The sequence below is a fragment of the Ambystoma mexicanum genome, chromosome 2q (genome assembly GCF_040938575.1).
Source record: "Ambystoma mexicanum isolate Mex_15411 chromosome 2q, UKY_AmexF1_1, whole genome shotgun sequence".
Lineage (NCBI taxonomy): Eukaryota > Metazoa > Chordata > Amphibia > Caudata > Ambystomatidae > Ambystoma > Ambystoma mexicanum.
Window position 1 is genome coordinate 985,016,852 of NC_090924.1, and position 27,942 is coordinate 985,044,793.

At 45.8% G+C, this 27,942-nt stretch overlaps 1 protein-coding gene across 3 annotated transcripts in view; it reads right to left on the bottom strand.

Moving 5' to 3' along the window:
• LANCL2 (LanC like glutathione S-transferase 2) overlaps positions 1-27,942 on the bottom strand; it is a 541,821-nt gene that overhangs the window by 375,588 nt on the left and 138,291 nt on the right. For all 3 annotated transcript variants that reach the window (XM_069648293.1, XM_069648295.1, XM_069648292.1), the window contains exon 4: positions 24,431-24,578. In XM_069648293.1, coding sequence (XP_069504394.1) covers positions 24,431-24,578 — 148 coding nt within the window. The remainder of the gene's footprint in view (positions 1-24,430; positions 24,579-27,942) is intronic.

Below are 27,942 nucleotides of genomic sequence, written 5' to 3' on the forward strand. Positions count from 1 at the left end.
AGGTTCTAAAAACAGGTTTTCTGTGCAAGGCTCTGTGTAGCTGCTCCAGTCGGTGTTGCACAGTGCAGTGTCCGTATATTGTAGGATCCACATGCTTGACCCATCATTTTCTCTGCGAGGAGTATTTCAGATGTTTCATAAATCAAAAAGTTCACAGTGTTAAAGGAAAGACCCACCCTGAGACTAAATATGTAGAATGGTGTTGCGGCAGGCAGGGTAATTGCCAACTTCGGGTGACAAGATGGCTCTTGCCTGTCATTGATATGATTTTCAACATAGCGTTAAATACCACCTTCGGGGGAGGGCAAGACCACTAATAACCTCAACCGCAAGCCAGGTAGGTCCAAGGACATCATTTTAGCCGTACGCCGATGAAAGTGGCATTTATTACCATTAGTACTCAGAGTCACCATCTCTGGTACAGATACTTATTTTATGGCCATGGCCATGGCCCTTTTAAGAGTGGAGGAAGTTATTATTGTTGCACTCTCTCTCCATTAGCCCCTTTGAACGTGCAGTCAACAGAGAAAAGCGGGTGGCGAGAGCCCTTGGGGGAAGGGAGGAATGCAGGGTGAGCTGTGCTTTCTTTGAAAAGGCTAATTTAAAAAGTTGTGCTACACAAGTTTCAGTTTATTTAGCAAATCAACAGAATTGCATAGCAAATTGCTATGTCACACTGCTTATTTTATGCCTTGTTTGGTACATAACCATTTCACCAGCACTCAGGCCTTTGGGAAGGTAAGTTACATTAAATAAATGAACATAGGTAGCAGAAGTCTACAGAAAGTAAGTGGAATGATTTTTTCGACTACTGATAATAGTCTTTGTGGGCAACACACAATCTGAAAACTCAATTCAAAGGGCACATTAGAGCATCAGTGGGAGGCATGGTTTTGGTTTGTTTTAGTCGTGTATGTCTCTGAGAAGCAGATATCACAAGGACATTCAGGTACTGAAGTCTCAGATGAATATGAACTTTCTTCACTATGATTTAGTAATAATCTTTTGTGTATTTTTGTATTGAAAATTGTATTTTATCAAGGAATAATTACAGGTCATGAAAAGTTATCTAACACTAAAGTTACTGATATTCCACAGACAAAATAGATTAGAGATTTAAAATAATAAGTAAGGCTTGGAATCCAGCCAACCGCAGGCAAGTCTTTTTCTTTTGTTTTCCGTGCCGGGTACTAATGTTAAATGCTTTTTGTTTTCTCTGTCCTCCAACTTCTATTTGAATTTCAAGTGATAGAAATCACTTATGGGGATGCCAGTCCAAATATATACCACTTTAAGAATACACTGATGTCCAGTTTTTGAAGCACAATGTTTTATCTTGAATCGTTATTGCTGGATAGCTTCACCATGATGTATTGTTGCAAATTATCAATTTCAGACATGCAGTTTTGTCAATATTTTATATAGCCTGAAATGGTTGGCATGATTGCCATGCTTCTTTCCATTGACAGAAGGGATCCAAATTCATTGGGTTGGTACCATCATCCACTGATAGGATTATCGGTTATCCCACTGTCTCACTTTTATACAGTATCTAAAGGCTCAACACATAGGGCTTTACAGTAGTTTTTGAAGATGGTAAAGACAAATCTACATGTGGAGCCATTTCTTTGAAAGGCATGCCAGCCAAATGTTTCCCTTTTACCTTCACCCTAAAGGAAGGCACTCAGAACGCAATGTGTTAATTCCACGTGCCTTTTTCATGAGACCATGGCAATGCTTTATAGCATACAGCATTTTATTGGTACAAATAAATGATTTACCTAATCTTTCCCTATTAAGAAAGTTTCAGGTTACTGAGTCACTAAGCCGCTAGTAAAAACACAGCAAACAGCATTCATTTTCACTCCCCTTTGAGAAATTGAGGGGTAAGAGGCATGGTTGTCGACATTATAAGGAGATTAGAGGTAGTATTACATGTAAATAAACAATTGGGGAATGCCGCTGGCAGAGTTTTTAGCGCCACATTATAAGGCTGGCATAGGCAGACAGAACCGGTTTCAAAAGGGTCCCATTGTTTAAGGTCCTTCCTTAACCACCTGAATAATTTACAATAAAATAATGCTGACATTCCTCATTTGTTTTTTAAAATTCCCTATTATATACAGAATCTATTAAAATCCATCAAATTAATTCATTAAGATATAACAGAAATTCATTATTTCAGTCTTCAAGATTCCTATCCATATTCATTCATTACTAAACATTTCAATTCTGTTTCAACATAAACTTTTATATATACAATAAGTAATTACTGACATAGCAAGGGAATTCATTCTGACTGCAAATTAATTCATCGGCAGGATCTCTATCTGCTTCCATATGTAATATGAAGATATGCAGTTTCTTATTCTCTGAATTTAGACAATACTGCCAAAAGTTGCCATCTTTTAGATTGTCATATTCGTTGACAAATCTTCCTAATACAGATATGTATAATAAACCATTTTCCCTACACTCTGTTAACACATGTCTTGCAGTTTCCTCGATAGCTGCTAACTTACAGAGCCGACATGTTCTTTTGGATTTTGGGACACTTTGTTCTAGCCCCGTAACTGTCAGCACTGGCAGCCTATTTGTACGTAGCAGTAATGTAAATCTACACAAGCCAGGTGGCGGATATAACAGAAGGTATCTCTGAGGCTTCTTAAACTTCTAAATTACCCCGCTATGGCCTTATATAACTTAAGACTGGCAATATGTCTGTAATTATTGGACCAATCCCATTTTTCAATTTTTTTTGTGAATTCTTTCTCTAACTCCTGGTATTCGCACTCCCAATTGGGGTGCCAATCAATCAACTCAAAAGTAGCTCTGGCCAATAGTATGTACTCCTCTGGTTGCTCTGTTTCAGTGGCCAATAATTCTAATAGGGGACATATGGGCTGAGTTCTTGATTTTATATAGAACAGCCCACTCCGTTTTAGTGCCATAGATGGAAGTGACATTAGGACTTGTTCAAGTCTCAATAGGAACACACAGGTCCATTCCAAGGATCCTTCTCCCAAAAGTGCCCTCCACCAACTTCATCCATGTGAAATTCTGCATAGTTAATGCCTCAAGGCCACAACGCAGAATAGCACAGAAGAACTTTACTTACCAACTGGTAACGTTCTTTCGATTGGATGTTCCTCCAACGTATTCCTCATCTTAGATGTATTCCATCCAGCTTTAGCCGCTTCGGCAACAAATTTCGGCAGGGGGCGCCGTGCGTCGATGTCGTCGAGTCGATGGTCCCTCGAAGGCCTCCGTCGAGGGTGACGTCATTAGGAGCATAAGTAGCACGCGTGGCGCCCGTTGGCCTCAGTTTCGTTTTCCCCCTTCATTATTGATTTTTCACTGTGTAGACTGTGCCGGCTGACAGGTATTTGCCTTGCGAGAGTTAGAGTGGCAATAGCCCGAAAAATCTACAGAGGGGTAGGATGGGAGGGCCATGAGGAATACGTTGGAAGAACATCCAATCGAAAGAACGTTACCAGTTGGTAAGTAACTTGTTCTTCGAGTGGATTGTGTCCTCCAACGTATTCCTCATCTTAGATAGAGTCCCAAAGCAGCATTGGCAATTTCTCTGGAGGAGGGATCAGATTTTCTCGATACCCTTAGATGGCTGAATATAGTACTGCTTTACCAAAATTCAGCTCCTTAGACTGGGAAGCATCCAGGCTATAGAATTTTGAAAAGGTATGCAGCGAGGACCAAGTTGCTGCTTAACAAATGGACCTTATAGGAACACCTCTTTGTAGGGCTGTCGAAGAGCAATGCCTCTGGTGGAATGAGCTCTTAGACCTTCTGGTGGGTCTTTTTGTGCTAATCTGTAGCATTCTGAAATACAAAGCACAATCCACCGTGATATTGTTTGCTTTGTCACTGACTGACCCAATTTCTTTCCTGTGTAGCCAATAAACAGTTGGTTGTCCACTCTAAGCTTAGAAAGCCTAGAGATGTAAAAGCTTAAAGCTCTTTTTGGATCCAACCTGTGTAATCTTTCCTCCTCCTTACTAGGATGAGGTGGAGGATAGAATGCGGGTAAGATCATTATTTGACTTAAATGAAAATCAGATACCACTTTTGGTAAAAATGAGGGTTTAACCCTCAACACAACTCTGTCCTTATGGAACATAGTATAGGGTGGCCCAGAGGACAGTGTCTGCAATTCGCTCACTATTCTTGCAGATGTTAAAGCAACTAGGAAAGCAGTTTTCCATGTCAGTAATATTAATGGACAAGTGTGTATAGGCTCAAAAGGAGCACACATTAAGAATTGTAGGACTAGATTGAGATCCCAAATTGGGACTTGAATATTGTGAGGAGGAAACACATTAGTGAGTACTTTTAAGAATTTCACTATCAAAGGAATTTTGAAACAGGCGCATTCTTCCGACGAGCGCTTGAAGATGGAAAGCGCAGCAAGATAACCTTGAATGGTTCCAACATTTAGACCGCTATGTGCTAGGGACAGGAGGAAGGACAATACTTCTGGAATAGAACACAAAAAAGGATCGACATTCTTTTTTCTGCACCAGTTGCAAAACATTTTCCAACGACAACGGTATAGAGACGTTGTTGCTGGCCTTCTTGCCGAAAGCAACACCTCCATGACGTCATCTGGGAGGTCCCAATCCTTGTATCTCAGCCTTTCAGATACCAAGCGTGAAGGTTGAACGTTTTGACCTCTGGATGGAGAACCTGACCCTTCATTTGAGAGAGAAGGTTCTCTCTCTGAGGAAGACGTACTGGGGGACAGATGGACATATCTAGAAGGTCCGGGTACCACATTCTCCTGGCCCAATCCGGGCAATTAGGATCATGCGGCTCCCGAAGCGTCTCAGTTTCCTGAGGAATGACGGGAATCGGAGGGAATGCGTATAATAGCGGGAAATTCCACTCCACTATGAACGTGTCCCCCAGAGCTCCTCTCGGGGGAAATTCCCTTGAGCAATACCTTTTGCACTTCCGGTTGATTCCGGTAGATTCCGGTCGCAAGTAGGTCTACTTGAGGGATTCCCCAAAGGGCGAAGATCTCTTGAATGACTTCCTTAGCCAGGTCCCACTCGTGGGACACCGTGCTCTGCCTGCTCAGAGCATCTGCCGTCATATTCTCCTCCCCGGCTAGGTGAACTGCTGTTAAAGAGATTCCTTCTTGAATTGCCCAATACCAGAGCTGAATTGCCTCTCTGCACAGAGGTAGTGACCCTAAACCTCCTCTTTTGTTTAGATAATGCATGGCCACTGTGTTGTCCGTCATTATCAGGAAATTGTTTCCTCTGACAGGCGGCAGGAAAGCTTTCAGCGCTAGTCTGCTTGCTCTCAGCTCCAGAAGGTTTATGTGTAGTTTGGACTCTGATGGAGACCAACGACCGCTGATTGTCAGATCGTTGGCATGAGCTCCCCACCCCTTGAGTGAGGCGTCCGTCACTACTGTGATCTCCGGCCATGGATGCCAAAAAAGTTCTCCTTTCAGGATATTCTCTGAACAAGTCCACCATAGAAGATCTTGACGAACCTTGATCGGAATCTGGAGAAGATCCGTCATTCGACCAGAGAACTGGGACCATTGAGTCTTTAGAGCCCATTGAAGGGATCACATTCTCAGACGTGCCTCTGGCACCACAAAGATGCAGGATGCCATGAGGCCGAGTAACCTTAAGAAGTCGTAGGCCTGAAGATTTTGGGCATTTTGGAATTTGGAAACCATCTGACGAATATCTTGAGCCCTCGACCTGGGAGGCAAGCTCTTTCCCACGGATGTGTCTAATACGGCTCCTATATATTGGAGCCGTTGAGAAGGTGTCATTTATGACTTCTTGAAATTGAGGGAGAAGCCCAGTCTGTGGAGGAAGTGGCAGGTGACTTTCAGGTGATCTAGTGCCTGTTCGGCAGAAAGTGCTCTGATCAGCCAATCGTCCAGGTAGGGGTAGACGTGAATTCCCCCCCCCCCTCTCCTGAGGTGCGCTGCCACCACTACCATCAGTTTCGTGAAGACCCTTGGGGCGGAGGTCAACCCGAATGGCAGGACTCAAAACTGATAGTGTGAGTCGCCAACTACGAACCTCAGGTATTTTCTGTGCTTGGAATGAATCGGCACATGAAAATAAGCATCCTGGAGGTCCAATGACACCAACCAATCCTGGAGTTGCAGGGCCTGAAGGATCTGAGAAAGGGTACTCATCTTGAACTTGTCCTTCCTGAGGAACTTCTTCAAGTTTCTTAAGTCCAGGATGGGTCTCTGTCCTCCGTCCTTTTTGGGGATCAAAAAATACGGGGAGTACCATCCGGTGTTCCTCTCCGCTGCAGGTACTGGTTCTATGGCACCTTTCTCCAGCAGGGTTAAAACTTCCTGCTGTAGGAGCGGGTCTGAAAACTTCAAAGGGTGTCTCCCTGGTGGATTGCTTTGAGGTTGCGTTAGAAAAGGAAGGCAGTAACCTTGGGCTATTATTTCTAGAGCCCAAACATCTGAAGTAATGGCTTGCCATTCTTGCAGATGCTGTGACAGCCTGCCTCCTACAGGTGTCTTGTGATGTAAGTCCTCAAAGCGGTTTTGAGGCGGTTGCTGCAGCCGCTGATGGCAGAGAGGCTGTAGCTGGAGCTGGCTTTGCACGTTTTCCTCGTCCACCGCGAGTGGCCTTTCTCTGGTCCCTTTGACTGTCCATTCCTCTCGCCTTTCCATATGAGGAGTAGTAACGATAGGATCGTCCCCTCCAAGATTGACTTGATGCACGAAAAGGCTGAGGTTGCCTGATGGCAGCTCTCAAAGACTTGGCAGCTGCCTTTGAGGTCTGCAACCTCTCAAGGGTCTCGTCAGCCTTTCTGCCAAAAAGGTGAGACCCGTCAAAGGACATGTTTAGAAGACGGTTCTGCACATCTGGTGCGAAACCCAGCTTCCGTAACCATGCAAATCTGTGCATTACCGTGCTAGTGCCCATGAACCTGCTCACACTATCAAAGGTGTCCAATCCAGATTCAAGGGATTCCTGCATAGCCTCCTTTCCATCTCTAACGATGGCTAGGAATCCTTCCCTTTCGTCCCCTTCTGGTATGTGCTCAGCTGCCATTGCAATGCACTCCCACAGAGTGTACGAAAACTTTGCCAAGGCACATGTGGAGTTAGCTGATTTTAATGCCATACTCCTAGCTGAAAATACCTTCCGTGCCCAGTCATCCACACGCTTATCGACCCTGTATGAAAGGGGCCCCTATGGGTCCCTCGTGCTATGGAAACAAGGCAATGACCATACACGAAAAGATGCGCCAGACACGAGGTTTCAAATTCCCAATGCTAGGGTTTATTGCAAGCAAAAGATAGTATCAATTGGCCAATTCTGATCTCACGCCCCGCGACGTGAGTTTCCTAGACCTCGAGGGATGCAAGAGAGCGAATTACGTACATCAGTTACATATATACAAAATGCATATCATACAATCAGCAAAGTCATGTTCAACACCCCTCTTTACTAAGTTCCTTTGAACTCGGATTGACGATGGACATATCCGACGAGTATGACGATTATCATGCTTTCAATGTCTATTCTAGTAACAATGTGCAATTCAGAAAGTGCGGAGGCATCTTTTAGAACACAGTGGTTCTGTTCTTGGAAGCAATCTGTACACGGGGGAAGAGCCACATTCCAAGCTTTGCTATCTATGAGGTACTATTCGTGTCCTGGGAGCCGACACGTTCTAAAGGGTTTTGCCAAAGGGGGGCAGTAAGAAAAGCATAATTCAAGCCTTTAACTGTATTATTCTAACATATTCTACCATTGTACGAGACTGGCTTGCAGCTGTGAAGTGATTAAATGCCCTGCAGCTTCCTCCCAAGGCTACAGAGAGGGAGCGTGGGCATTCCTCTCTGGGCTACTCATGAGGAGTTTCAGCAAACTCTTCAGTCCCGTGACCTTGTTCTTTCATATTCAGACAACAATGTTAACAGTTGAGCAGAGTAAGCAGAATCCGCAAGAATTGCAAGCTGCAAAGCAGTTTTTAGACAGAAAACAATGAGCAATGGTTAACAAGCAAAATGGCGATTCTTGATACATTTAAAATGGCCGCTCGTCGGTCAAGCATAGCAGTTTATATTTCTATAATTCGGTGCATAAGACGGTTGGCCCACGGCCATCAAGTTACGTCTATCATTCAAATGAAGGGTATTCATTTTTCCAGATTGACATGTACAGAGAGATAGAAGGGTATACCAGTGTGTTAGAAGCTGTGGCTGCCTGTATGACCAAACTCTCGGAAGTGGGATGTTTAGACAGATAGCCGGGTCGCTACTGGCAGGGCAGTGTTTTGAAGTAAGGGATTTATTAACTGGCGGAATAGAATCCGGAGTCTCCCAATTTTTGGCCACCCTATTTTGCAAGGCTGCGTGAAAAGGTAGTATTGGGTCTTCAGTAGGACCATGATCCAATATGTCTCTTAGATCATCTTGGACGAATTGGGCTGGAGTTCTGGCCCATCCTAAAAAATCTATTTCTTTTGTCATTAATTGACAGTATGATGGGCTGGCATGTTCTCCTGGTTCTGGTCTACCAAAGTCATTTTCAGGAGACGTATCAATACCACTTGCATTGTGCAGTGATTCAACCAAATCCCTCATCCAGCTTTCTTCTGAAATCAGGCATTCTGGGACATTTGGAGTGCCATATTTTAGCCCAAAAGGTACATTCTCCTCATCGGATTTCTCCTGTTCCTCAAAAATTGAGGTCAGGGACTTGAAAAACTCTAAGATGAGGAATACGTTGGAGGACACAATCCACTCGAAGCGCTGTTTATACAATGTCAGAATATCCACAAGACTGAAGCCTGAGGACTCTGTTACAAATTTAGTAATGAGAGATGTAAGCACAACAGCCTTCCTGCACTTAACAGTAATTATCTCTGCATAATCACTGTTGGTCAAAAGCTCAAGCCCCAGATATCTATAACTTGTGACATACTCAACACAATTTGTGTTGACAACAAATTAAGGCTTTCCACCTTTCCTACTGGAACAATGCATCATTTTTAGTTTTATCGAAATTTATAATCAACCCTTTTTGGTCTGCATATTTAAATAGTCATTTCAATCATATTTTTGCCACCGCATACACAAACAACTAATTCTTACACGGTCTAGTCTAGGCGAAAAATGATCAATTCCTCTCAAGATGCCAGGCAAATCGAACAATATATGTTGAACAGCAGGGGTGCCAGCATGCAGCCCTCCCTGACGCCCTTGTTGATGTTTATTGGTTCCGTGAGGGCATCCATGATGTCCAACCTGACCTGGACACTAGTATTCATATGCAAATTATTAATAGCGCTTAGAATAGCCCCAGGACAACCCAATTCCTCCATTTTGTACCACAATTTCTGTCAAACGACAGAGTCAAAAGCAGCACGAAAATCTAGTGCTGCATATCATCCTGGGCTTTCTTTCTTTCTTGCACATGTTATAGGTTTGTCCTTATACTATAGATCACTCCAGAACCAGGTCTACACCTGTTTGAAATGTATCTAATAACTGTATAGACTCTGCAAATTTTTGTATTTCATTGAAAATATTTTGCCTGTAAGTGAGAGCAACCTGTAATTTGCGGGATCTGTTCACTTTCCTTTTTGGAAAGCAAGACTAATAATGCTTTCTTCCAAGATACTAGTATTATGCCCTGCATACTTTATTAAATATGATCTCCAATATGGCAGCCCACGCCTCTAGGTCCTTTGTTAGAACCGCGTTTGCGAGACCATTCGGACCTGGGGCTCTAGAACCTGCAACTTGTTCATTTTATTTAAAGTGTCTTTCATTGCCACCAGGTATCTTATTTGTAGTTTCTTTAGAGACAAATGGGCCTACAAAATTATTTTGTTATATAATTACACCTTTGTGATGAAAGTTTAAGTTACTTACCTGTAACTATTGTTCTCCAGCATGGGTCTGGCATTGATTCACATGCTCATGAATATTCCCTGTCATCAGGCTGAGAATCCTCGGTAAAAGAAAAAAGAGTTTCACTTTCGCTTGCAAACTGTATTTCTCCAGTAAACCAATCACTGTCCTCTGTGTCACACTGCACCATCCAATGACCATCCAATGACCATCCAATGACAGTCCTCTCCACCCCTGGAGGCCATCTTCAGATTTGGTAAGCACGTATAGTGGCAGTAAAGTGGCAGTATGAACCAAGAAGAGCCACAGATGGGAAGGAGGGAGGGTTCGTATGTGAATCCATGCCTGCCAGACCCATGCTGGTGAACAATAGCAACAGGTAAGTAACTTAAACCTTTTCCAGCATGGGGTCATGAATAACAATTACAAAGCAGTACATATACACAACCACAGGAGGTGGCAAGGCTCAACAGAAGCAATTACACTTACCCTTGGAACAGACTAAACTAAACCGAAAAGGTTGCGTAGTATTGCTTGGCCGACTTGGGACTACTCGTCAATGCAGTAGAACCTCGTGAAGGTGTGTGTGGACCTCCACGTAACAGTCCTGCAGAGGTCGAGCAGGGGCACACCAGAGAGAAACGCCATCATTGCTGCAATGGCTTTGGTAGAGAGGGCTCTCAGCCAGCCTAGCAGCGGCCTGTTAGCCAGTCGATGACATTGCATGATGCAGCTGGAGAGCCACCTGTAGATGGAAGCCTTCAACAAGGCTTTTCCGTAATTCACAGGTCCAAAGTTGATGAAAGTCTGAGAAGTCTTCCGAAAATTCTTTGTACGTGCCACGTAGAACTTCATGCCACCAGCAACATCTAGAAAGGCCCTCGCCGTTGGCAATGATGAATTGGAGAAGAAGACAGGTAACACCAAAGGTTCGTGGAGGTGTAATTCCGACAGTACCTTCGGCATAAAAATAGGGTGTGTAAGCAGTCCCACCCTTGAAGCGTGAAAAGACCAGCAAGGAAGCTTGCAAGACAGGGCCTGGATTTCCCCAACCTGCCTTGCTGAGGTGATGGCCACGAGGAAAGCCGTCTTCCATGAGAGAAACTTGAGCGGGCCTTGATGCTTCGGCACGAAAGGAGCTCAGTCACCACTACATTTAGTTCCCAAGCCGGTGCAGGAGCCTTCACCGGCGAAAACGTTCTGCAGAGCGGCTTGAGGAACTCTTTGACAAGTCTGTTGGACCACAGGGAAGGTCTACCCGGAGACCTGAAGTACCGGGATATGGCAGCGAAGTGCGCCAAGCCAAGGAAAGCAAGTAAGGTAGAAGTTGCGGAGCCATGGCGGGCTATGTTGAACAGCGAGCGGATGGAGGTCTAACCTGCCATCGCTCTGCTGTGACCTGCATCATTCGCTCGAAAACTACCTACTTTCCAGCACGGATTTATAAAATAAATACAAAATTCTACTATTGGAAGGCAGCAGCAAACCCTATCTGTAAGGCTGGGTGAAAATGATGCTGGAGGGGCCCTGTTTTGGCGGCGGAGGAAGAGGGACGGGGCGAGGCAGCGCCATTTCCTATATCTCTGATGAGACTGCGTACATGGTCTGGAAGCTGACACCTGCAGGGTGCTCCCCGAGAATTCTGGCGCTGTTGCCGTCGTTGTGCTGAGAGGCGGGGGCTGCAGGCTACCCGCCAAAGTGCTTGTGAAACCCCCTGCATCGCCCTGGGAAGCCGGCCCTCAATCGGCTGAACCTCATGCACACAGAGACCGCGAGGCAGAGAGGGACGGGTGCTGCTCGTTTTGTGAGGATTGCTGTGCCACGACTGTCCGCTGTGAACTACGACTGACCTGCAGACATTCATGGTGATCCCTTGTGCGACAACCTCGCTACTACCAGTGAGTGAATCACAGATTCATGCGCAGTTCTGGGACCACGTGTGTCAGCTCCATATGTGACCCGGGGAGCCACGGGAGCAGAAAGACAGGCGGACAGCCTGAAATCATACCCGGCATACCCGCGTGCTCACGGTCACCCTCCATTCGCCCACTCAGCACCATGAAGCTGCTGTGAGAAGTGGGGGCGCGGGACACAGCTGCTGCTACATGCGCAGGGCATTTCTCATGGGGATCAAGGAGATGGCATGTTGACTCTCAAACAGTGCGGATGAGTCGGGGGGTACTGCTAATGTCCTGGACCTTGGAGTAACCTCCCCCCCATTACAGGCCCTGTGCCCTGCATCTGTATCCTTGGGTGAGGAGCCTTGGGCCTAGGCACTGACTACGGCCCACTGCAATAGGTCCTGGATGCAAGCCCAAGGACAACTATACATAGTGCTGATCCCTACCACCTGTGTATTACTGTGGTCATTCGGGGAGTAGGTAGGGGCAAAACCCATTGCATTCTATTACTGCGCCGGTCTCATCGGATGTTAGCGGTTGAGCCTCCCTCCCGACAGTAGACTGTTGCGCAGCGTCGACTAAGCAGCGGGGGTCCCCAGTGAGGGGAGGCATCCTCCGACTCACCGGGCAAGCTGGTACATGGACATTTTTTATGTGCCCCCAGATTAGGGGCGACTCGGATTACCCCAGATCAACAGGACTGGCTAAAACAAAGATCCACTCACTGACGATGAACCCGTATGGAACATCAACCACTGCAAATCTTATATAACTGCTGCACGCTAGAGGAGGCCCCCCAAACCTTCAGCTATACGTACTAAAGGATCAACAGGACCACACCAGGTGAGATCACCGTCAATGTGAAACAAAGCAGATTAGCTTGCGATGCGTGAGAGGAGGGCTCCAACACTCCTCCGTGAAGTACCGATCCTTCGAGGAGAATTAACCGCTGCTACGTGTGACCATACACTGTGAATCTCACTGGTAGTTGACCAACGGTTTGGTATCCTCTACCATGGATCTGCCCACACATGGAACTGTAACAACCAGCTCCAGTAGAGGATAAGGCAACAGGGCTGGGAACCTGCCCTGAATGTGTCTGCAGCAATATCCGTGCCAGAGGCACCCTCTCCATATTGTGGGCGTGCGAACATCGTTCTACTGACTATAACACAATGACAAGAGGCACGGGCGGAGGCAAAAAAACCGGGGCCATGGACAAGTTTGCAACAGCTATTGCCCGGGCAAATCCAGAACCCTCAAAGAGTTTCCAAACGGAACAAGCGCAACCAATAGCGAGTCCACACCCGGACCTCAAGCATATGATGGAGGCTATGGCAACGGGATTTGCGGCCATCCACGAGAAGCTGGATGACATCACGGCCAATGTTGCATCCATGAGAACACAGCTAGCCAGGGAATCCGGATGCATAACGGAAGCTGAGACAATGATAGGGTGATGGAGGTACTCCAGACTACAGTGCCATCCCTGGTGAAGGACACAAAAGCGGTGAAGTCTAAATGTGATGATCTGGAGTCCTGACCTAGGAGGAATGACATCAGAATAGTAGGAGTGCCGGAGGCTGCACTGACAGGGGGTATGGAACAGTCAGTCGAGAATCTACTCAGGGAACTCTTAGGATCACCAGCCTTATCCCCTTTCTTCCCGGATGAATGGGCACACCGAGCGCTGGGACCCAGGCCCAAGCCTGCCGACTTCCTGTGACCTATTATAGCAAAGATTCTTAGCTACCGCAACAGAGACCTCCTTCTCAGCATTGACAGGGAAAAAAAAGGAACTACACCTGGGCTCCCAAGTAATCAGACTTTTCTCAAACTTCTCCATATCAGTCCCAAATAAGCAGCACCAGTTCACTAGAGTTAAGAAATTGCTCTGAAGTCGCAACAATCAGTATGACATGCTATTCCCGGCTCAATTGAAATTTCATTTTGGTGGTAAGCTCCATTTACTTACGGTTCCGGGTGAGGCGGTCAAGTCCATAGAAGCACAGATCCCGGTCCCGGACGACCGTGAGCCGGCTGATGACGATCCACCACCGATTTGAAGAGTCAATTAAGGACCGTATCAGGTGTCATCCTACTTGTCATATGAGGCTGTCGTTGACACAAAGCACTCTGCTAGAACAGAAATTTTGAAAAGTATGGTAAAATGTAATAATTGCATAGCGGGTCATGGCAGCGACAAATTACCCCACAGCAGTTGCTAACAGTTAATGTTATGTCAGGGTAGGGTGGGGTGTCCAAGATGGGGTGGGCCAATTAGTGGGATGGTGAGGGAGGAGAGATCACACTGCTAAATTGGAGTGGCAGTGAGGGTGGGTGGGTGTAAAGTTACCCCACTGTTTTAGGGCCAAGCGATAGGCTGGACGCTACCTGCGGTACCAAGCCCAACAAACCTAAGAACATTGAAAAATGGTTGGCAGCAGAGTGCATGGTTAACTGTGTATACATGGGTAAAACGGACATAGTATCTGGTGACAGTGGAGTGGACTCAAGGGACATCCTCCAATGTACGTGATGGAGACTAAACTGATGTCTCGGAATATTAGAGGGTTGGGAAATTATACCAAGTCACGGCATATGCCCATAGGCAATAGATAAAACTACTTCTCCTCCAAGAGACAAGTTGTCACGAGGGGAGTGGCAACTGGTGTAGCACCGACATGGGGAGCAAACAGATTGTTTACTACCTATTCTTCCCAAGCTTGAGGGGTTATGATAATGATTCATAAATCTGTTCAATTCACACTCAAAAAGAGCTACATAGAGCCTGAGTGTAAATATGTCATGCTGCATTGTATCATTGATGGCGCTGAGTACCTGTTGGTTAATACATACTGTCCCCAATGTTGATACTCCTGAATTTGTTTACAACGTGGTTTCCATGTTGATGGGATTTATTGAGATTCCGATCATATGGGGAAATACATGAATCTGATACTTGACACAGTGTGGGCAGAACACGGACTGCCCCTAGACCCCAATCACGTGATGCCCGCAGGCTGCCATCACATATGAACTCACTAGAACTCTGCGATGTGTGGAGAACACTTCATGTACAAGAAAAACAATATGCGTACTACTCCTTTGTTCACGATAGCTCATCGCGGATAGATATGTTCCAGGCGTCGAGCTCCTTGATGGGTAGGATCAAGAGTGCTTGTATTCAGCCCTGCACCTTGTCGGACTAATCACCTGTGACACTATCATTAGTTATGGGGTCGACTCCTGTAACCCGAAACTCCTGGCATTTTAAATCTCAAGCACTCCTTGATATTGTGTTCAAGGCACACATCCGCTCGGATATAGAAACATACTTTGTCTGCAATGAGCTGGGTGCCACATCCGCTGGGGTAAGGTGGGAAGCTTTTAAGGTGTATATCTGAGGCATGTCCATATCCAGGAAAGCAGGTGTATTAAAAGTAATAAGACTGGACCTTCAATGTTCTGAAAACAAGCTTAAACGCCTAGAGCAGGAGTACTTAACTCTGTTGAGGCCCGAACTACTGGCCAAAATACGGGCCGAGCTGGAACTGTTCGTAGCACATGCTCTTAGGGAAATACGATACTTCACACGCCTACAGACAGCCAGGAAATACAGGGAGGGAGAAAGGCCGGGTAGAACACTAGCCAGGCTAATTAGGTCGGAAGGTGGAAACGCGCAGGTGGACAGCATCATTGATGAGCGGGTACCCCGCCCCCCAGTGGGTGTACCAGGAGATCCTAAAAGGTATTCTCAAACGTCTATGGCACCATGTACGCGATGTGTCAACCGCACGAAGTACACACAGTACAGTCCCTTCCAAAGAGGATTCCCATGTCATGCTTGAGCCCTCAGACTAGCGAGGAGCTCGAGAATCCAATCTCATTGGATGAGATAATGAAGGTAATAACAGAACTCCCAAAAGGCAAAGCTCTGAGACCCGACGGTCTTACCCCCCAGGTTTTACCAAGAATATGCCGCCATGCTCTCCCCACACCTACTTGATATGTGGAATGAAGCACATCATGACTCTATCCTTCCGGCCACTCTCCGAGATGCCACTATAACAGTCCTTCTGAAATCTGGGAAGCTGAGCAATCAGTGTGGATCCTAAATACCATTATTCCTTATGATTATAGACATACAAATATTTGCTAAAGTTCTGGTGAATAGGCTTCTACAGCTCATGCCCTATTTGATACAAGACGATCAAGGGGGCTTTGTCCGCGGCAGATCAACATCCTTGAATATCAGAAGACTCTTTGATGTGATGGTCAGAATCGACCCTAAGGTGCAAGCAGTGACAGTTACACTGGACACTCAGAAGGCCTTCAATATGGTCTCATTGCAATACCTGTGGAGGTCTTGGGGAAAATGGGATTTGGTCAGGGGCACAAGACAGGGTTGCCCCTCTCCCTACTCCTTTTTGCGTTGGTTACTGAACCTATGGCCGATATGATTAGAGCTTGGCATGCCCACTGAGGAGTTCGCCTTAAGGACCAACCGGAGATAATTTCATTATACGCAGACAATGTCCTGCTGTACATCAGGGACCCTCAGATAAACCTAGACCCTATTCTAAGAGACGTAATTCGAATGGGGGGTTTCTCTGGGTTCACGATAAATTATAAGAAATCTGAACTATTCCCATTTACTGATAGCGCCACGCAACCGACCAGTGAGTTTCCACTCCGTTGGTCTCCAGAGGGAATCAGATATCTAGGGGTACAAGTTTCCAGGATGAAGTCGGCATTACTAGTGGACAATTATGTAGCTATGGAAACTCACGTTGAAAACAGACTGACCAGATGGCGATAATTACCAATCACTATGGCGGGTAGGCTATCCCTGGTGAAGATGTTGTTAGTGCCGAAATTACTATATATATACTCACAAATGTCCCCGTATGGCCCGGGATGTCATATTTTGCAAAACTACATGGTCTATGTGCACAATTCCTGTGACAAGCAGGGGCTGTGTGGAAAAAATGGGCTCATATGAACCTTCTTTATGAGAGGGGAGGCTTCACAGCCCCTGATCTCAAGCTATACTGGATAGCAGCACAAGCCCAGTATGCCGTTTTTCTGGTATGGGGATTCCCGTCGACCACCTCATGTCAAGCTTGAGCGACTGGCAGTTGGGGGCGCCGACCTCAAAACTCTTATCATGCACTATACCTACAAAGACGATTGCCCATTCGACCCAATAGCTACCACATTACACGCATGGAGCCAGGTACTGCCACCAAACACCGTACCAGGCCCTTATTACAGATGGCTTCCCTTGTGGAGATTCCCAGGCTTGGAGCACACATATGACCCGGCACTTTTACCTCACTGGAAAGGGCTTGGGTACAGGGCACTGGCGGACCTATTCACAGATGGGAAGTTCATAACGCCCCAAACTTGGTGGGGGGAACATTCCGGTTCTGGGTTGGAAATGCTACAATACTATAGACTGCGTGCAGCAATACGATCTCTATGACCATGCTTTCCAGCGGAACCCTCTGAATCGCTCGAGTTACAGTACATTGCTAATGTGTATGGGGCTCAGGGTATAGTTTCATCTCTGTATAAGATACTGCTGAATAAACACCCAGACTCGACAATGGGGATGCGTGCTAAGTAGGTGAACGATCTGAATATTGACTTGCCCAATGTCCAATGGAGGTCCATGTGCTTGCATACATGTACTGTCTCACTCAATTTCAGATTCCGCTGTATAAAGTATAAACTGCTGAATAGATTGTATTATACCCCCCAGAGGCTCAATCAGTTTGCCCGAAAATACGTGCCATAATTGCCCCAGATGCCAATACATAGAGGCGGATCACCTGCACATGTTTTGGTCATGCACCCGACTTCAGAACTTTTGGGACAAGGTTTTACAAACACTTACCGATATCGTAGGGGCCCCTATTGAACAGGCCCCACTAGGTGTTCTATTTGGTATTTGGAACAAAACCATGAGCAAATAAATGTTGGCATTTGTAAATATAAGCTGTATTGTCGCCAAGAGATGAATACTCCTACACTGGAAACAGACCTCCCCGCCCAATTTCAAGATGTGGCTAGGAGCACTAACCTGGACTCAGACCTGTGAGGAGGAATATCTGAACTTATTGTCCACACTGCTCCGCCCAAAGAACTTATGGACTGAGTTTCAATCATATCTATCTACTCTGTCAGGTGAGTAAACTGTTATTACCCCACTCACTCATTGTTATCTACCAAGTTGTAGAAATGTACTTATACTGTATTAAGTTTATTTACCTGAATCATTGTACCCAAAATGTTTCTCTTACGTCTGTGACTATAATAAGAAGTCAACATATGACCACTGTACTCTGTTATGTTTGCCAATAAATAAAAGGTAAAAAAAAAAGAAGTTGTGGTGCCAAGACACGCAGAGTGATTATCTTCTGAGTCTGGCGCCATACAGAGAATTGCTTCCATTTATGGCCGTAGCACTTCAACATTGACGAGGGTCTGGCCCTGGCCAGGATGGCCTTACATTCTGCTGGCAAAGCATAACCTTCAAACTCTAGGGCTGCAGGATCCATGCCCTCAGGAACAGCGACTGTGGCTCATGGTGCAGAATCGCCCCTCCCTCTCTGGTGAAAGTTCCGGGAACAGTGGCAGCCTGATATATGGAGCCACTCACAGACGCAGCAGGTCCGGGTACAAGGTTCTCTTCCTTCATTTCTTTTGTTTTAGGATTACACGTGATCCAAACAAAAGGTGTTTTCCCTAACTATTGTGCACTTTTTGCGTTTCTTCTGGAACACCCACCACCACTGGTCAGTAAAATACTTGTTCAATTATTGATACAACCACCCAGTAACTCAAAATGAAACTCCTGATCGGTACCACTTTGATCTATTTCTTACAGCAATCACCCACCTCCAGTACCTGATGAAGGGTTGCACCGCCGAAATGTTGTATTCACAAGGAGCGACACCACATTGTCTAATCATCACAAGTGTTGCTTATTCCTTGCAGGAAATAGGAGTGATGTTAATTTGCATTGTATTATGTTAAACAATTAATTCATGTATACTTTGAATACAATTGTATGAATTTAAATACGGTTGAATTCTGATATATATTATGTAGATGTACTACTATTTTGTCATGGAAATTCAGTTATGTTATGTAAACTGATGTATTATCAATGAGAAATTCACATTGCTTGTTTTTGCTACATACATTCTTTTAGAATTGGTTAATCTGTTTTGAACCAACTGATTAAAAACCCTTTCTGACTCTGTCAGACAAAGGCGTGCCCCATGATTGTCCACAAATTTCAGTGGATGCTCCAATTTTCACATTTGTTTAGTCTAGTAGCCAAGACGCAAACGGGAGCACCTAAATATTCCCTGATTTTTTCTTGAAAAGCATACTTAAAACCAACTTGTGATTACATTTTTTAATCTCGCTAACCGAGTGCACCTCTACAACACCTGTTTTTGCACCAGATCTGTCGCGGCCACGCTGGGGCGACAAGTATTATCCTGCAGTGGCACAGTCTGAGTGTGTTGATCACACATAGCAGGAGTGGAAATGGGGGAAATGCGTACAGGAACCCTCCCTATAACGGGAATCAGAATGCGTCCCCGAAGCACCTCGGCTGAGGAAACCTGCTGACAAACTTGTGGCACTTGTGGTGTTCATCGTGGTTGCTAAGAGATCGATCTGGGGCTGGCCCCATTTGTGGAACAGAAGGTCCACCTGGTCCTGGCAAAGCTCCCATTCATGGCAAGAACGCAGCTCCCTGCTCAGCGAGTCTGCAATGGTGTTCCTGACGCCATCCAGGTGAACAGGGATGAGAGCCCAGCACCACATATCCTGGGCCTCCTTGGAGAGTGCCAGTGAGCGAGTCCCCCCTTGTTTCCGGTTGTGGAACATGGTGGTGGTGTTGTCTGTGAGGATCCTCACCATCAGCAATGGCAGAAAAGACTTGAGGGCCCAGAATACGGCCCGGAATCCCAGGACGTGATGTGGAGGCCCTTGTCCTCGAGTTGCCAGAGGCTTCTGGGGTGCAACTGTCCGGTGTGGGCTCCCCAGCCTTCTAGAGAGGTGTCCATGGTGACTGTCTCTTGGTAATGCGGTACTTGAAGCGGTGTCCCCTGGACGAGATGTGGCCACACACCCCACCACTGTATCGCCCAGAGGAATTCCTCATTGAGGGAGATCTTGTCTGCAGAGGTGCCTGATACTTGCATCCAACTTGCATCCAGGAACTCCTGGAGAGGTCTCATCTACAGTAGCGACTTGATGGCCCATACCGTAGCCGTCTGCGCCAGTGCGTCTGCGCCAGCGCTTTGCCTACTACGGCCACCACCCTCTCTTCCAAGGGAGATGCCAAACAGGTTACCATGTTGACCCAGGCCCCTAGGAACAGCGCGTCCTGAGATGGAGTCCAGATGGACTTCGGAGAGTTGATGGAGAACCCTAACTCCATCAGCAGATGTACGGTCCTCAATGTGTGCTCGCTTGCCAGAGCGTGTGAGTGTGATCGTACAAGCCAGTCATCCAGGTAAGGGTATATGTGGATGCGCTGCAGACAAAGATGCGCTGCCACAGGAGCCAAGCACTTCGTGAAGACCCTTGAAGCCGATTTTAATCCGAAGGGCAGTGCCTTGAACTGGTAGAGCTGACACTGAACCACAAAGCGTATGAATTTGCGGTGCTTCTTGTGAATGGGAATATGGAAATAGGTGTCCTCCAAATCCAACGACGTTGGAAAATCCCTTTCCTCCAACTGGCCAAGCACATGTTGTAACATAACCATCGAGAACTTTTGGGACTTTACGTACTTGTTGAGCCAACGCAGCTCCAGGATTGGCCTCCAACCCCCTGTTTTCTTTTGAACCAGAAAGTATCTGCAATATAGTCCGGAGCGCCAGAGATACAGGGGGCAGGTTTGATCGCCCCTTTCTGTAAAATGGAACGCACCTCTTGCAGAAGTTCTGCAAGAACGGTCTTTGTTGTTCTTGTCCAGTGTACCATTGGAATACGAGGACACCTGTGTTGGAACTCAAAGGTGTGCCCCTGTCCGAGAGCGTCCAGCACCCATCTGTCAGTGGTTATTTTCTTCCACGCGCTGACCAACATCGTCAGCCGGTCTTCCACTGGGTTGCACAAGTAGGGGACCGAGGCCAGAGCCGGTTCAGGCCTGCTTGGGGTAGATGCCCTGCCCTGTGAGTGGCGCTGGCACTGAGCTACACTGTATGCATCTTGCGTGGAGGAGCGTGAATGCTGTTGGTACGGGGTAGTAAAACCCTTGGCAGACGACGTTGCTGCAGTGTTTTCAGGGAGCATGCCGTCTCCATGTCAGCCTTTATGGCTTCTAAAGTCTAGTCGATGGCCTCAGCCTTCTTGTCCTAGGGCAGGAAGTCTACAATAGGTCCCAGCATGTACAATAGTTCCTGGTCATAGCAGGACAGATTGGTCAGGGCGTTAGCTGCCTTGATGGCGAGGCTGCTGTGTAAATCATCCTCTTGCCCATTGTGTCCAGCTTCTTCCCTTCTTGGTCCGGAGGTACCATAGCTGCCGATGATGGGTTCGATGAGCGCTTCCTGGCTGCAGCCGAGACCACTGAGTCAGGCGAGGGCTGAGATCTTAGGTACCTTGGAGCGGAATCTGGTACCCTGTACTTTTTCCCCAATCTGTCACACTTGGGCAGCACCATACTCGGGTTCTTCATTAGCACCAGGCCTTATTTCCAGATGTCGTCCAGGAAAGGAATGGACATGATGGTCTTTCTCCATGACTTGCATCACTGGTACAGGAACCCCTCTTTCTTAGTCTCCTTGGGTACCCACTGAAACAGCTCAGACGTCCTTGCCATCATGGAATCAAAGGATCCAACTTCGTCCGGTGGAGAGGCCCTATGGGCGCATTTGCGTCTGGTGTTTCCCCGTCAGCTGGAAAAAAACATTTGTCCTCGTCCGTGCCTGTAGCCGTGGCCGCCGTGTCTGTGTGCAGGGTTGGGGCTCCGGAAACAAGTCGAGTCGCAATGAGGCGGTGGTGCTGGAGGAGTCAGATGGCGTCGAGGACCAGCCCCCCCTTAGACTTTCTCTTCTCAGGAGCAGGAGGGCTCAACCTTGGAAGCTCCTGAGGGTAATGTGGTGTTGCTGGCGTTGGTGCCATCCTTTGCTGGATCTCTGTGACCAGTGTGTGCAGAGTCATTAGAATATCCAGTGACACGTCCCTCGGCTGAGGGGTAAAAGGAGCCAGTGGAGCAGGGTCTGGACTGACGCACCTTTTGTTAGCAGGGGACGTAGGCCCATCACTTCCTTCAGATCCATCTCCTTCATGGTCTGGGTAGTAGTCATCAGGCAAATCATTGTTGCCTTCATCAGAGCTCGAATAGATCTGCTCCAGTTTTGTGACGCAGGACCTGGATCAACATCCCGTGGAGTTTCCAGCAGTGGCGCCTTATCTCCCTCTATTCCCAGAGGCTACTGGGTTGATGCGTTGGCAGGGCCTTGTCCTAACCCCAGAGTGCCAGCTGCCTTTTTTCGCTGCCTCCGCAGATGTACCACGCCTCTGGGGCAAAGACACACGTGGGGTGGTCATCGTAGGTATCACCTTCACAGGCCTGCTCTTCACTGCCATCATGGTGGATGACGTCGACAATGTGCTTGTCAATGTCCTCATCGATGGGGCCGTCGTTGACTCGGCTGATCTGGTAGAATGAGCGGTCTTGGGTAATTTCACTGGGTCCAGCCCAGACCTTTACCTCGTCGGTTTGTCCACTGATTCACAGAGTTTGGACGGGTTAGGGACTTTCTCTTAGAAGAGGCCCCTTTCGTCGGCAGGCTAATTGTAGAGGTTGATGGTAATGGCGATCATGCTCTGCCTGACTTGGAATCCACATCAGCGGCGAACCCAGTGGAGCCCGCGTTGCAAAGGTTGGCCTTGTCTTGGACCCCTGTGAGCAGGGCATCCTCAAAGAATCTCGACCTCCTCCAGGAGGATCCGGTTCTGGGTGAGGGATGACCCTGCCCAGAGGCTGAGTTAGGGGCCTTGCTTGATTTAAGCCATGCTGCCAGCCTTATGTAGCAATCCTACTTGGTTTTCTTCGAGAAACCACAACACAGTTCGCATCCCTCCTCATCATGATCCAGATGCAGGCAATACAAGCATTTGTGATGCTGATCTTCCACAAATACATTCCACAATCTACATTATGCCTTGGCTCCTGCCTTCCTTCTTCTCCTCAGACATAGTTGGAAAGTGTGAAGTAGGCCCAAAGCCGGGCTTTCTCAAAACTTTGATGGATAATCCAACGGTGATTGAAGATCTTCCCCGGCAGTGGATCCCTGCTGTCGGTAACTGTCCTTCAGTCAAAAATTATACCGAAAAATCGGTCAAAATCTTTTCAACTTCATGGAAAAAATGTGAAATAAGGCAAAAATCACTCAGAGAGCAACGCGAGGACTACAAACACTGAAGCCTGCAATAAAAATCAGAAGATGGTCTCCAGGGGTGGAGCTTGAGGGAGAGAACTGTCATTGGATGGGGCAGTATGACCCAAAGGAAAGTGATTGGTTCAGAGGAGAAATACAGTTTGCAAGCGAAAGTAAAACTTTTTTTTCTTTTACCGAGGATTCCCAGCCTGACAACGGGGAATATTAATGAACATGTGACTCCATGCCAGACCACATGCAAGACAACTCACATGATCAACTACTAGATTGCTTTTACCAGATCTTTGTTTTCACATTTTCTTGTTATCCCTTGTTTCACCACTGCGACTAAATACTGCCATTGCACATTTCTACCTGAGGAGCGCCACCATTTTATCCATCTCCCATATTTGTTTTTAATCAGCTTGATTGCTTTAATTTTGGCATACGTTAGGGGAGTATTGGACATGAATGTTCGAATATTCTTCTGCATCTTCCTCTTTACAGCTCTAACTCCCTTGTCGTAGTGGTGTTGAGGAGCAACTTAAGTTGATAATATATAGTTTCCTTTTTGGATAGCTACGGCTGAGACGGTTTCTTTTAGCCAAGCCTCATCCCATCAGCTGACTGATTACCAAACATATTTAAGTAAGCAGTGTTGAAGTTACATACCAGATTGTGTACTTTCTCCAAATTTCTGTGTGACCAGCTAATCCGGTTGCCACTATGATTTATGTCTAAGTCACTAATTTCCGCTTGTGCACTGGCCCCTCCCCAACCTTCTATACAGGGGTTGAGGATACTATGATCGATGTAATGTGACCAAATGACTACTGCTTTGCAGGAATACAGGGATGAGAAGCGGTTAAACCACTTACTCAGCCCCAATTTACTACTAATCAAATAGTGATCCCAATGTTCACAGTCTAGATGTCACAACCCCGGAAACCGGAGGAGCAAAAGGTTATGCACAAAAGCACGAGGGGTTTCAGCGTTGCACAATTTCCAATCAGGTTTATACTTAGTATTCAGAAATACCAAAAGGTCTTCATTTGAGTGTGCAGCAAACAAACCTTTCTTACTATCTACTGTGTAATAGAATAAACGATTTGACCAAATTAAAAATTAATTCATAAACATTTGTGTCACATTTTTAAAGTTGATGCTCAATACTTTCTATATTATGAATTACATATCACGAACACAGACCAAGAAAAGATTCAGACCTCTTTGATAATTTCCTGGGGCACAGTGTCTTTGCCAATCTCTATGTTCAAGTACAGTAATGCATACAGGTAGCCTGCTCTGCCGTACAGCAGTTCATCTGGAAGATCAGCTTCTGGATTTACTACTGACTTCTGGAGTTGCAATAGTCTGAAAAAATATGTAAAGAGGTGATGTAAGAGAAACATCATGACAGAAAATAATAGCTAAACATTTACCAGATCATTCTCATTCCTGAAATGATGTATTAAAAGGAAATCCCAAAGGAAATCCCAGCCATATATTCCTTTATGTTTATTTATATGTTTAAGAAGGCACCATTGTTAGAGTATAGGACTTCCTGTATGCAGTAACCATTGAGCCAGGCTTCTCCTCAGCTACTTATAGTGACATTTTGTTTAGCTCAATTTACAATTTTGCAAATAACTATTAATACACAGAAAAAAAACACCCCATTTATAAATAACTAACAAAAGTGCCCGTTCTCCGAACGGGTTCTATAGACAGACATGATAACACTCTCATTAACTGTTGAAAATAAATAATCCTGTAGGTCACTGCTCAGATTCACTTATCGCTTGATGTGCTTTGCGCACGCAGTAAACTGCACCGAGAATGGGGGCGTGTGGCTGGCTGACATACCCCATAACAGATGTTTGGGGAGGCAAGAGTTGGAGTGCTGCAGCATACTAGGACCATCTGTGCTCACTGTCCACCTCTCGCCTTACCCTGGCGTGTTGCAGTTCGTTGCGGTGCATTGCGGTGCAAATATCTTAGAAACTGTGCATCCTAGGGCCTTGAAACATAGTTTTGTTCCTCGTGCCGGGACCAGACTTTCTACGACCACATTGATTGTCTTGCTGATTTCAGGCAATCGCCTCATGTGTTAAGGGGCTGAAATCCGGGGAAAAGGGTGGATTGCCCAAATGTCATATAGCAACTAATGTCTGGAGGGTCCTAGCAGGTAAGTATGCAAAATGTGGTGCAGATTGGTGGAACAGTGTGGAATTGTATAAGGAACAACGCTTCACAAAGCCACAAACAAATGTTGACTTTTGCTGAAATCCGGGGAAAGGGGTGGGGTGTTCGAATGTCATCTAGCCAGTAATGTCCAAAAGGTCCTAGCAGGTAACTATGAACAATTTGTTGCAGATTGGTGAAACAGTGTGGAATTGTATAAGGAATAACGCTTCGCCAAGCCACAAACCCACAAACACATTTTGTCTTTTATTAATATAGATAGGTGTGGCGTTCCTTTTTTGTGTGACTGACACAAATAACATATGCCGTGATTATCCATCCGGTATTTTGGATTTATTTTGTGGGCACCTGCGTGTGCGGACCAGATCATGCAGTGTTCGGCCTTCTTTTTTATATGTTATATATTATACACTATACTTGTGAAAATGGATCAACATTACTCTGAATCCAGATTATGTTGAATATTGCATGTAAGAAGAAATAGGGCGGGGGGAAAGTGGGGACCCTCTTTTTTGTTTAAGGGGGGCCTGACTCGAGAGGGTATGTCCCATAAGAGAGAGAGAGAAGAGGAGTCAGAAGCTACCCCTGTTTAAAGACACAAGTAAGGGTTGAGCAAAGGACTAGGTTTAACAAATACTAGTCACGAGCCATGGTCAGGGAAAGAGCAAGGTTTATATAATTTTTATTTTAGAACACACATCTAAAAGTTGGTAGGCCACTTAATCAAACTGGGCCTTACTTAGACATACATGAGCCCATGAGGACAAAAATGTTAAACTATGGATTGTAGTGAGGGTTAGTAACAATACGCTTTGTGCAAAAAATGTCTGTACTACTTAAGGATAATAGTACGCCATTACTGTCGACACATTTTGTAGTTGGTGTTTCTGGTTTGGTAAAAACATGACCCTCAGCAGGTGTTGTGTCTTGTCAGTTTGCCTGAAGGGACCGAACTGTCATCAGGATGAGGATGTTTGAGGATCGAGTACCAGACAGTACCTGTAGAAATGGATAATTTGGCGTGTGTTACTGGTGAATGAATAAGGGGTTAGTGATTAAAAATGGGTGGCTGCTAAACAAGGACCTACCTTGAATTTGTCTTTTAAACTCAAATAAATGGATGGCGGCCGTGCTTGATACTGGCAAGGGTTTGAGTAGTTCTTTGTTGTCTAGAAGAAAGTGGGTAATTGATTACCATTAATGTCTGTGGAATGTATCTAGTTGCAATAGAGCGATTTTGGAAAGGGTTAAAAAGTTATAATACCTGGTATAGTGGCTGGAACCAGGAGAAAAGAAGAGTAGTGAGGATTTGCTGCGATGCACGCAGAACATATGATCAGGGTCTCATGAGAAGTTAATAGATGGGTTTAAGTCATTGTTACTTAGACTTGCAAAAACTGCTGAAATGGTGCCATTAATGAGACATTATCTAGTGTGATCCCAGTGGCTGATATATGCGTTTAATAGCAAGGAAAAAAAGTGTGCTAGTGCTTAATGCAGTGATTTTTGCAGGTAAGTAGCTTCAGTGATCAAGATGGCTACGTGAGAACAACATGCGCGTGATTAGCTGGCGATTGTAGCATGAAGAGGAAGCGTGCAGAACAAGTGTGTTCTAAAGCTGCGTTTGCTATTGCCATCAGTGAGGCATTAAGAATATAATGCGCATGTACGGGGTAGGCGAAATTGCGCTGAAAAGATATGCTAAGTGCATGCTTAGTCAGCCTGCGTCTTGGTGTTGACATAAGTGGGGCGATTTTCTAGGAGCATTAGCAGAGGTTACACTAGAGCTCTGCGAGAGAAAAGATTGCAGCTTACCTTATATCACGGAGGTTGTAGAGCTGTAGCGATGAAGGCTACTCTGTTAGTGTTTGGGTTGCGCGCATGCGTAGAGCATTTACTTACTATGGCGAAATTTCTATAGTTGCAACTTTATTGTGCCTACGCAAGTGGCCATGGTTCTATTGATGGAATAATGGGCAAAATGCTTGTTACGTCAGGGATGGAGCTCGAGAAAGCGAGAGAGTGCGGTGCTAGTAGACATGAGAGTGTGGCGTTGTATGTCATGCATGCAAACACAAATACTGTACAATAGTGGAAGAATGCAAGAAAAATACACATTTTATAACAAAAATACACATTTGTCCGTTATGGTGCATTAAATTACAAGACAACTGGAGGGTACATCTCTTGTTGTGCAGCTGGTTTCATTGACATACAGCATTTTTTGTAGTCGTAGTGGCAAGGTTCGTTTTGGACCACAATATAGGGCTTTGTACAGTTTAGTGTAGTATTGGAACAAAGAATTTCATAACGACCAGAATTGTTCATTACATTTCTCGTATACTGGGTCGTTATATGGCCTCATATGAATCAACAGATTGCTTTAACATAATTGCAAGACCATGTGCTAAATGTAAAAGTCCTTTTGACATGGCAAATATTTTTTAAGATGAGCCACATTTTTGTTTCTAAATCTTTTTTTGTTGAGAGATTGATCTAGTATAATATACACTCGTATAATACAAAGCACAAT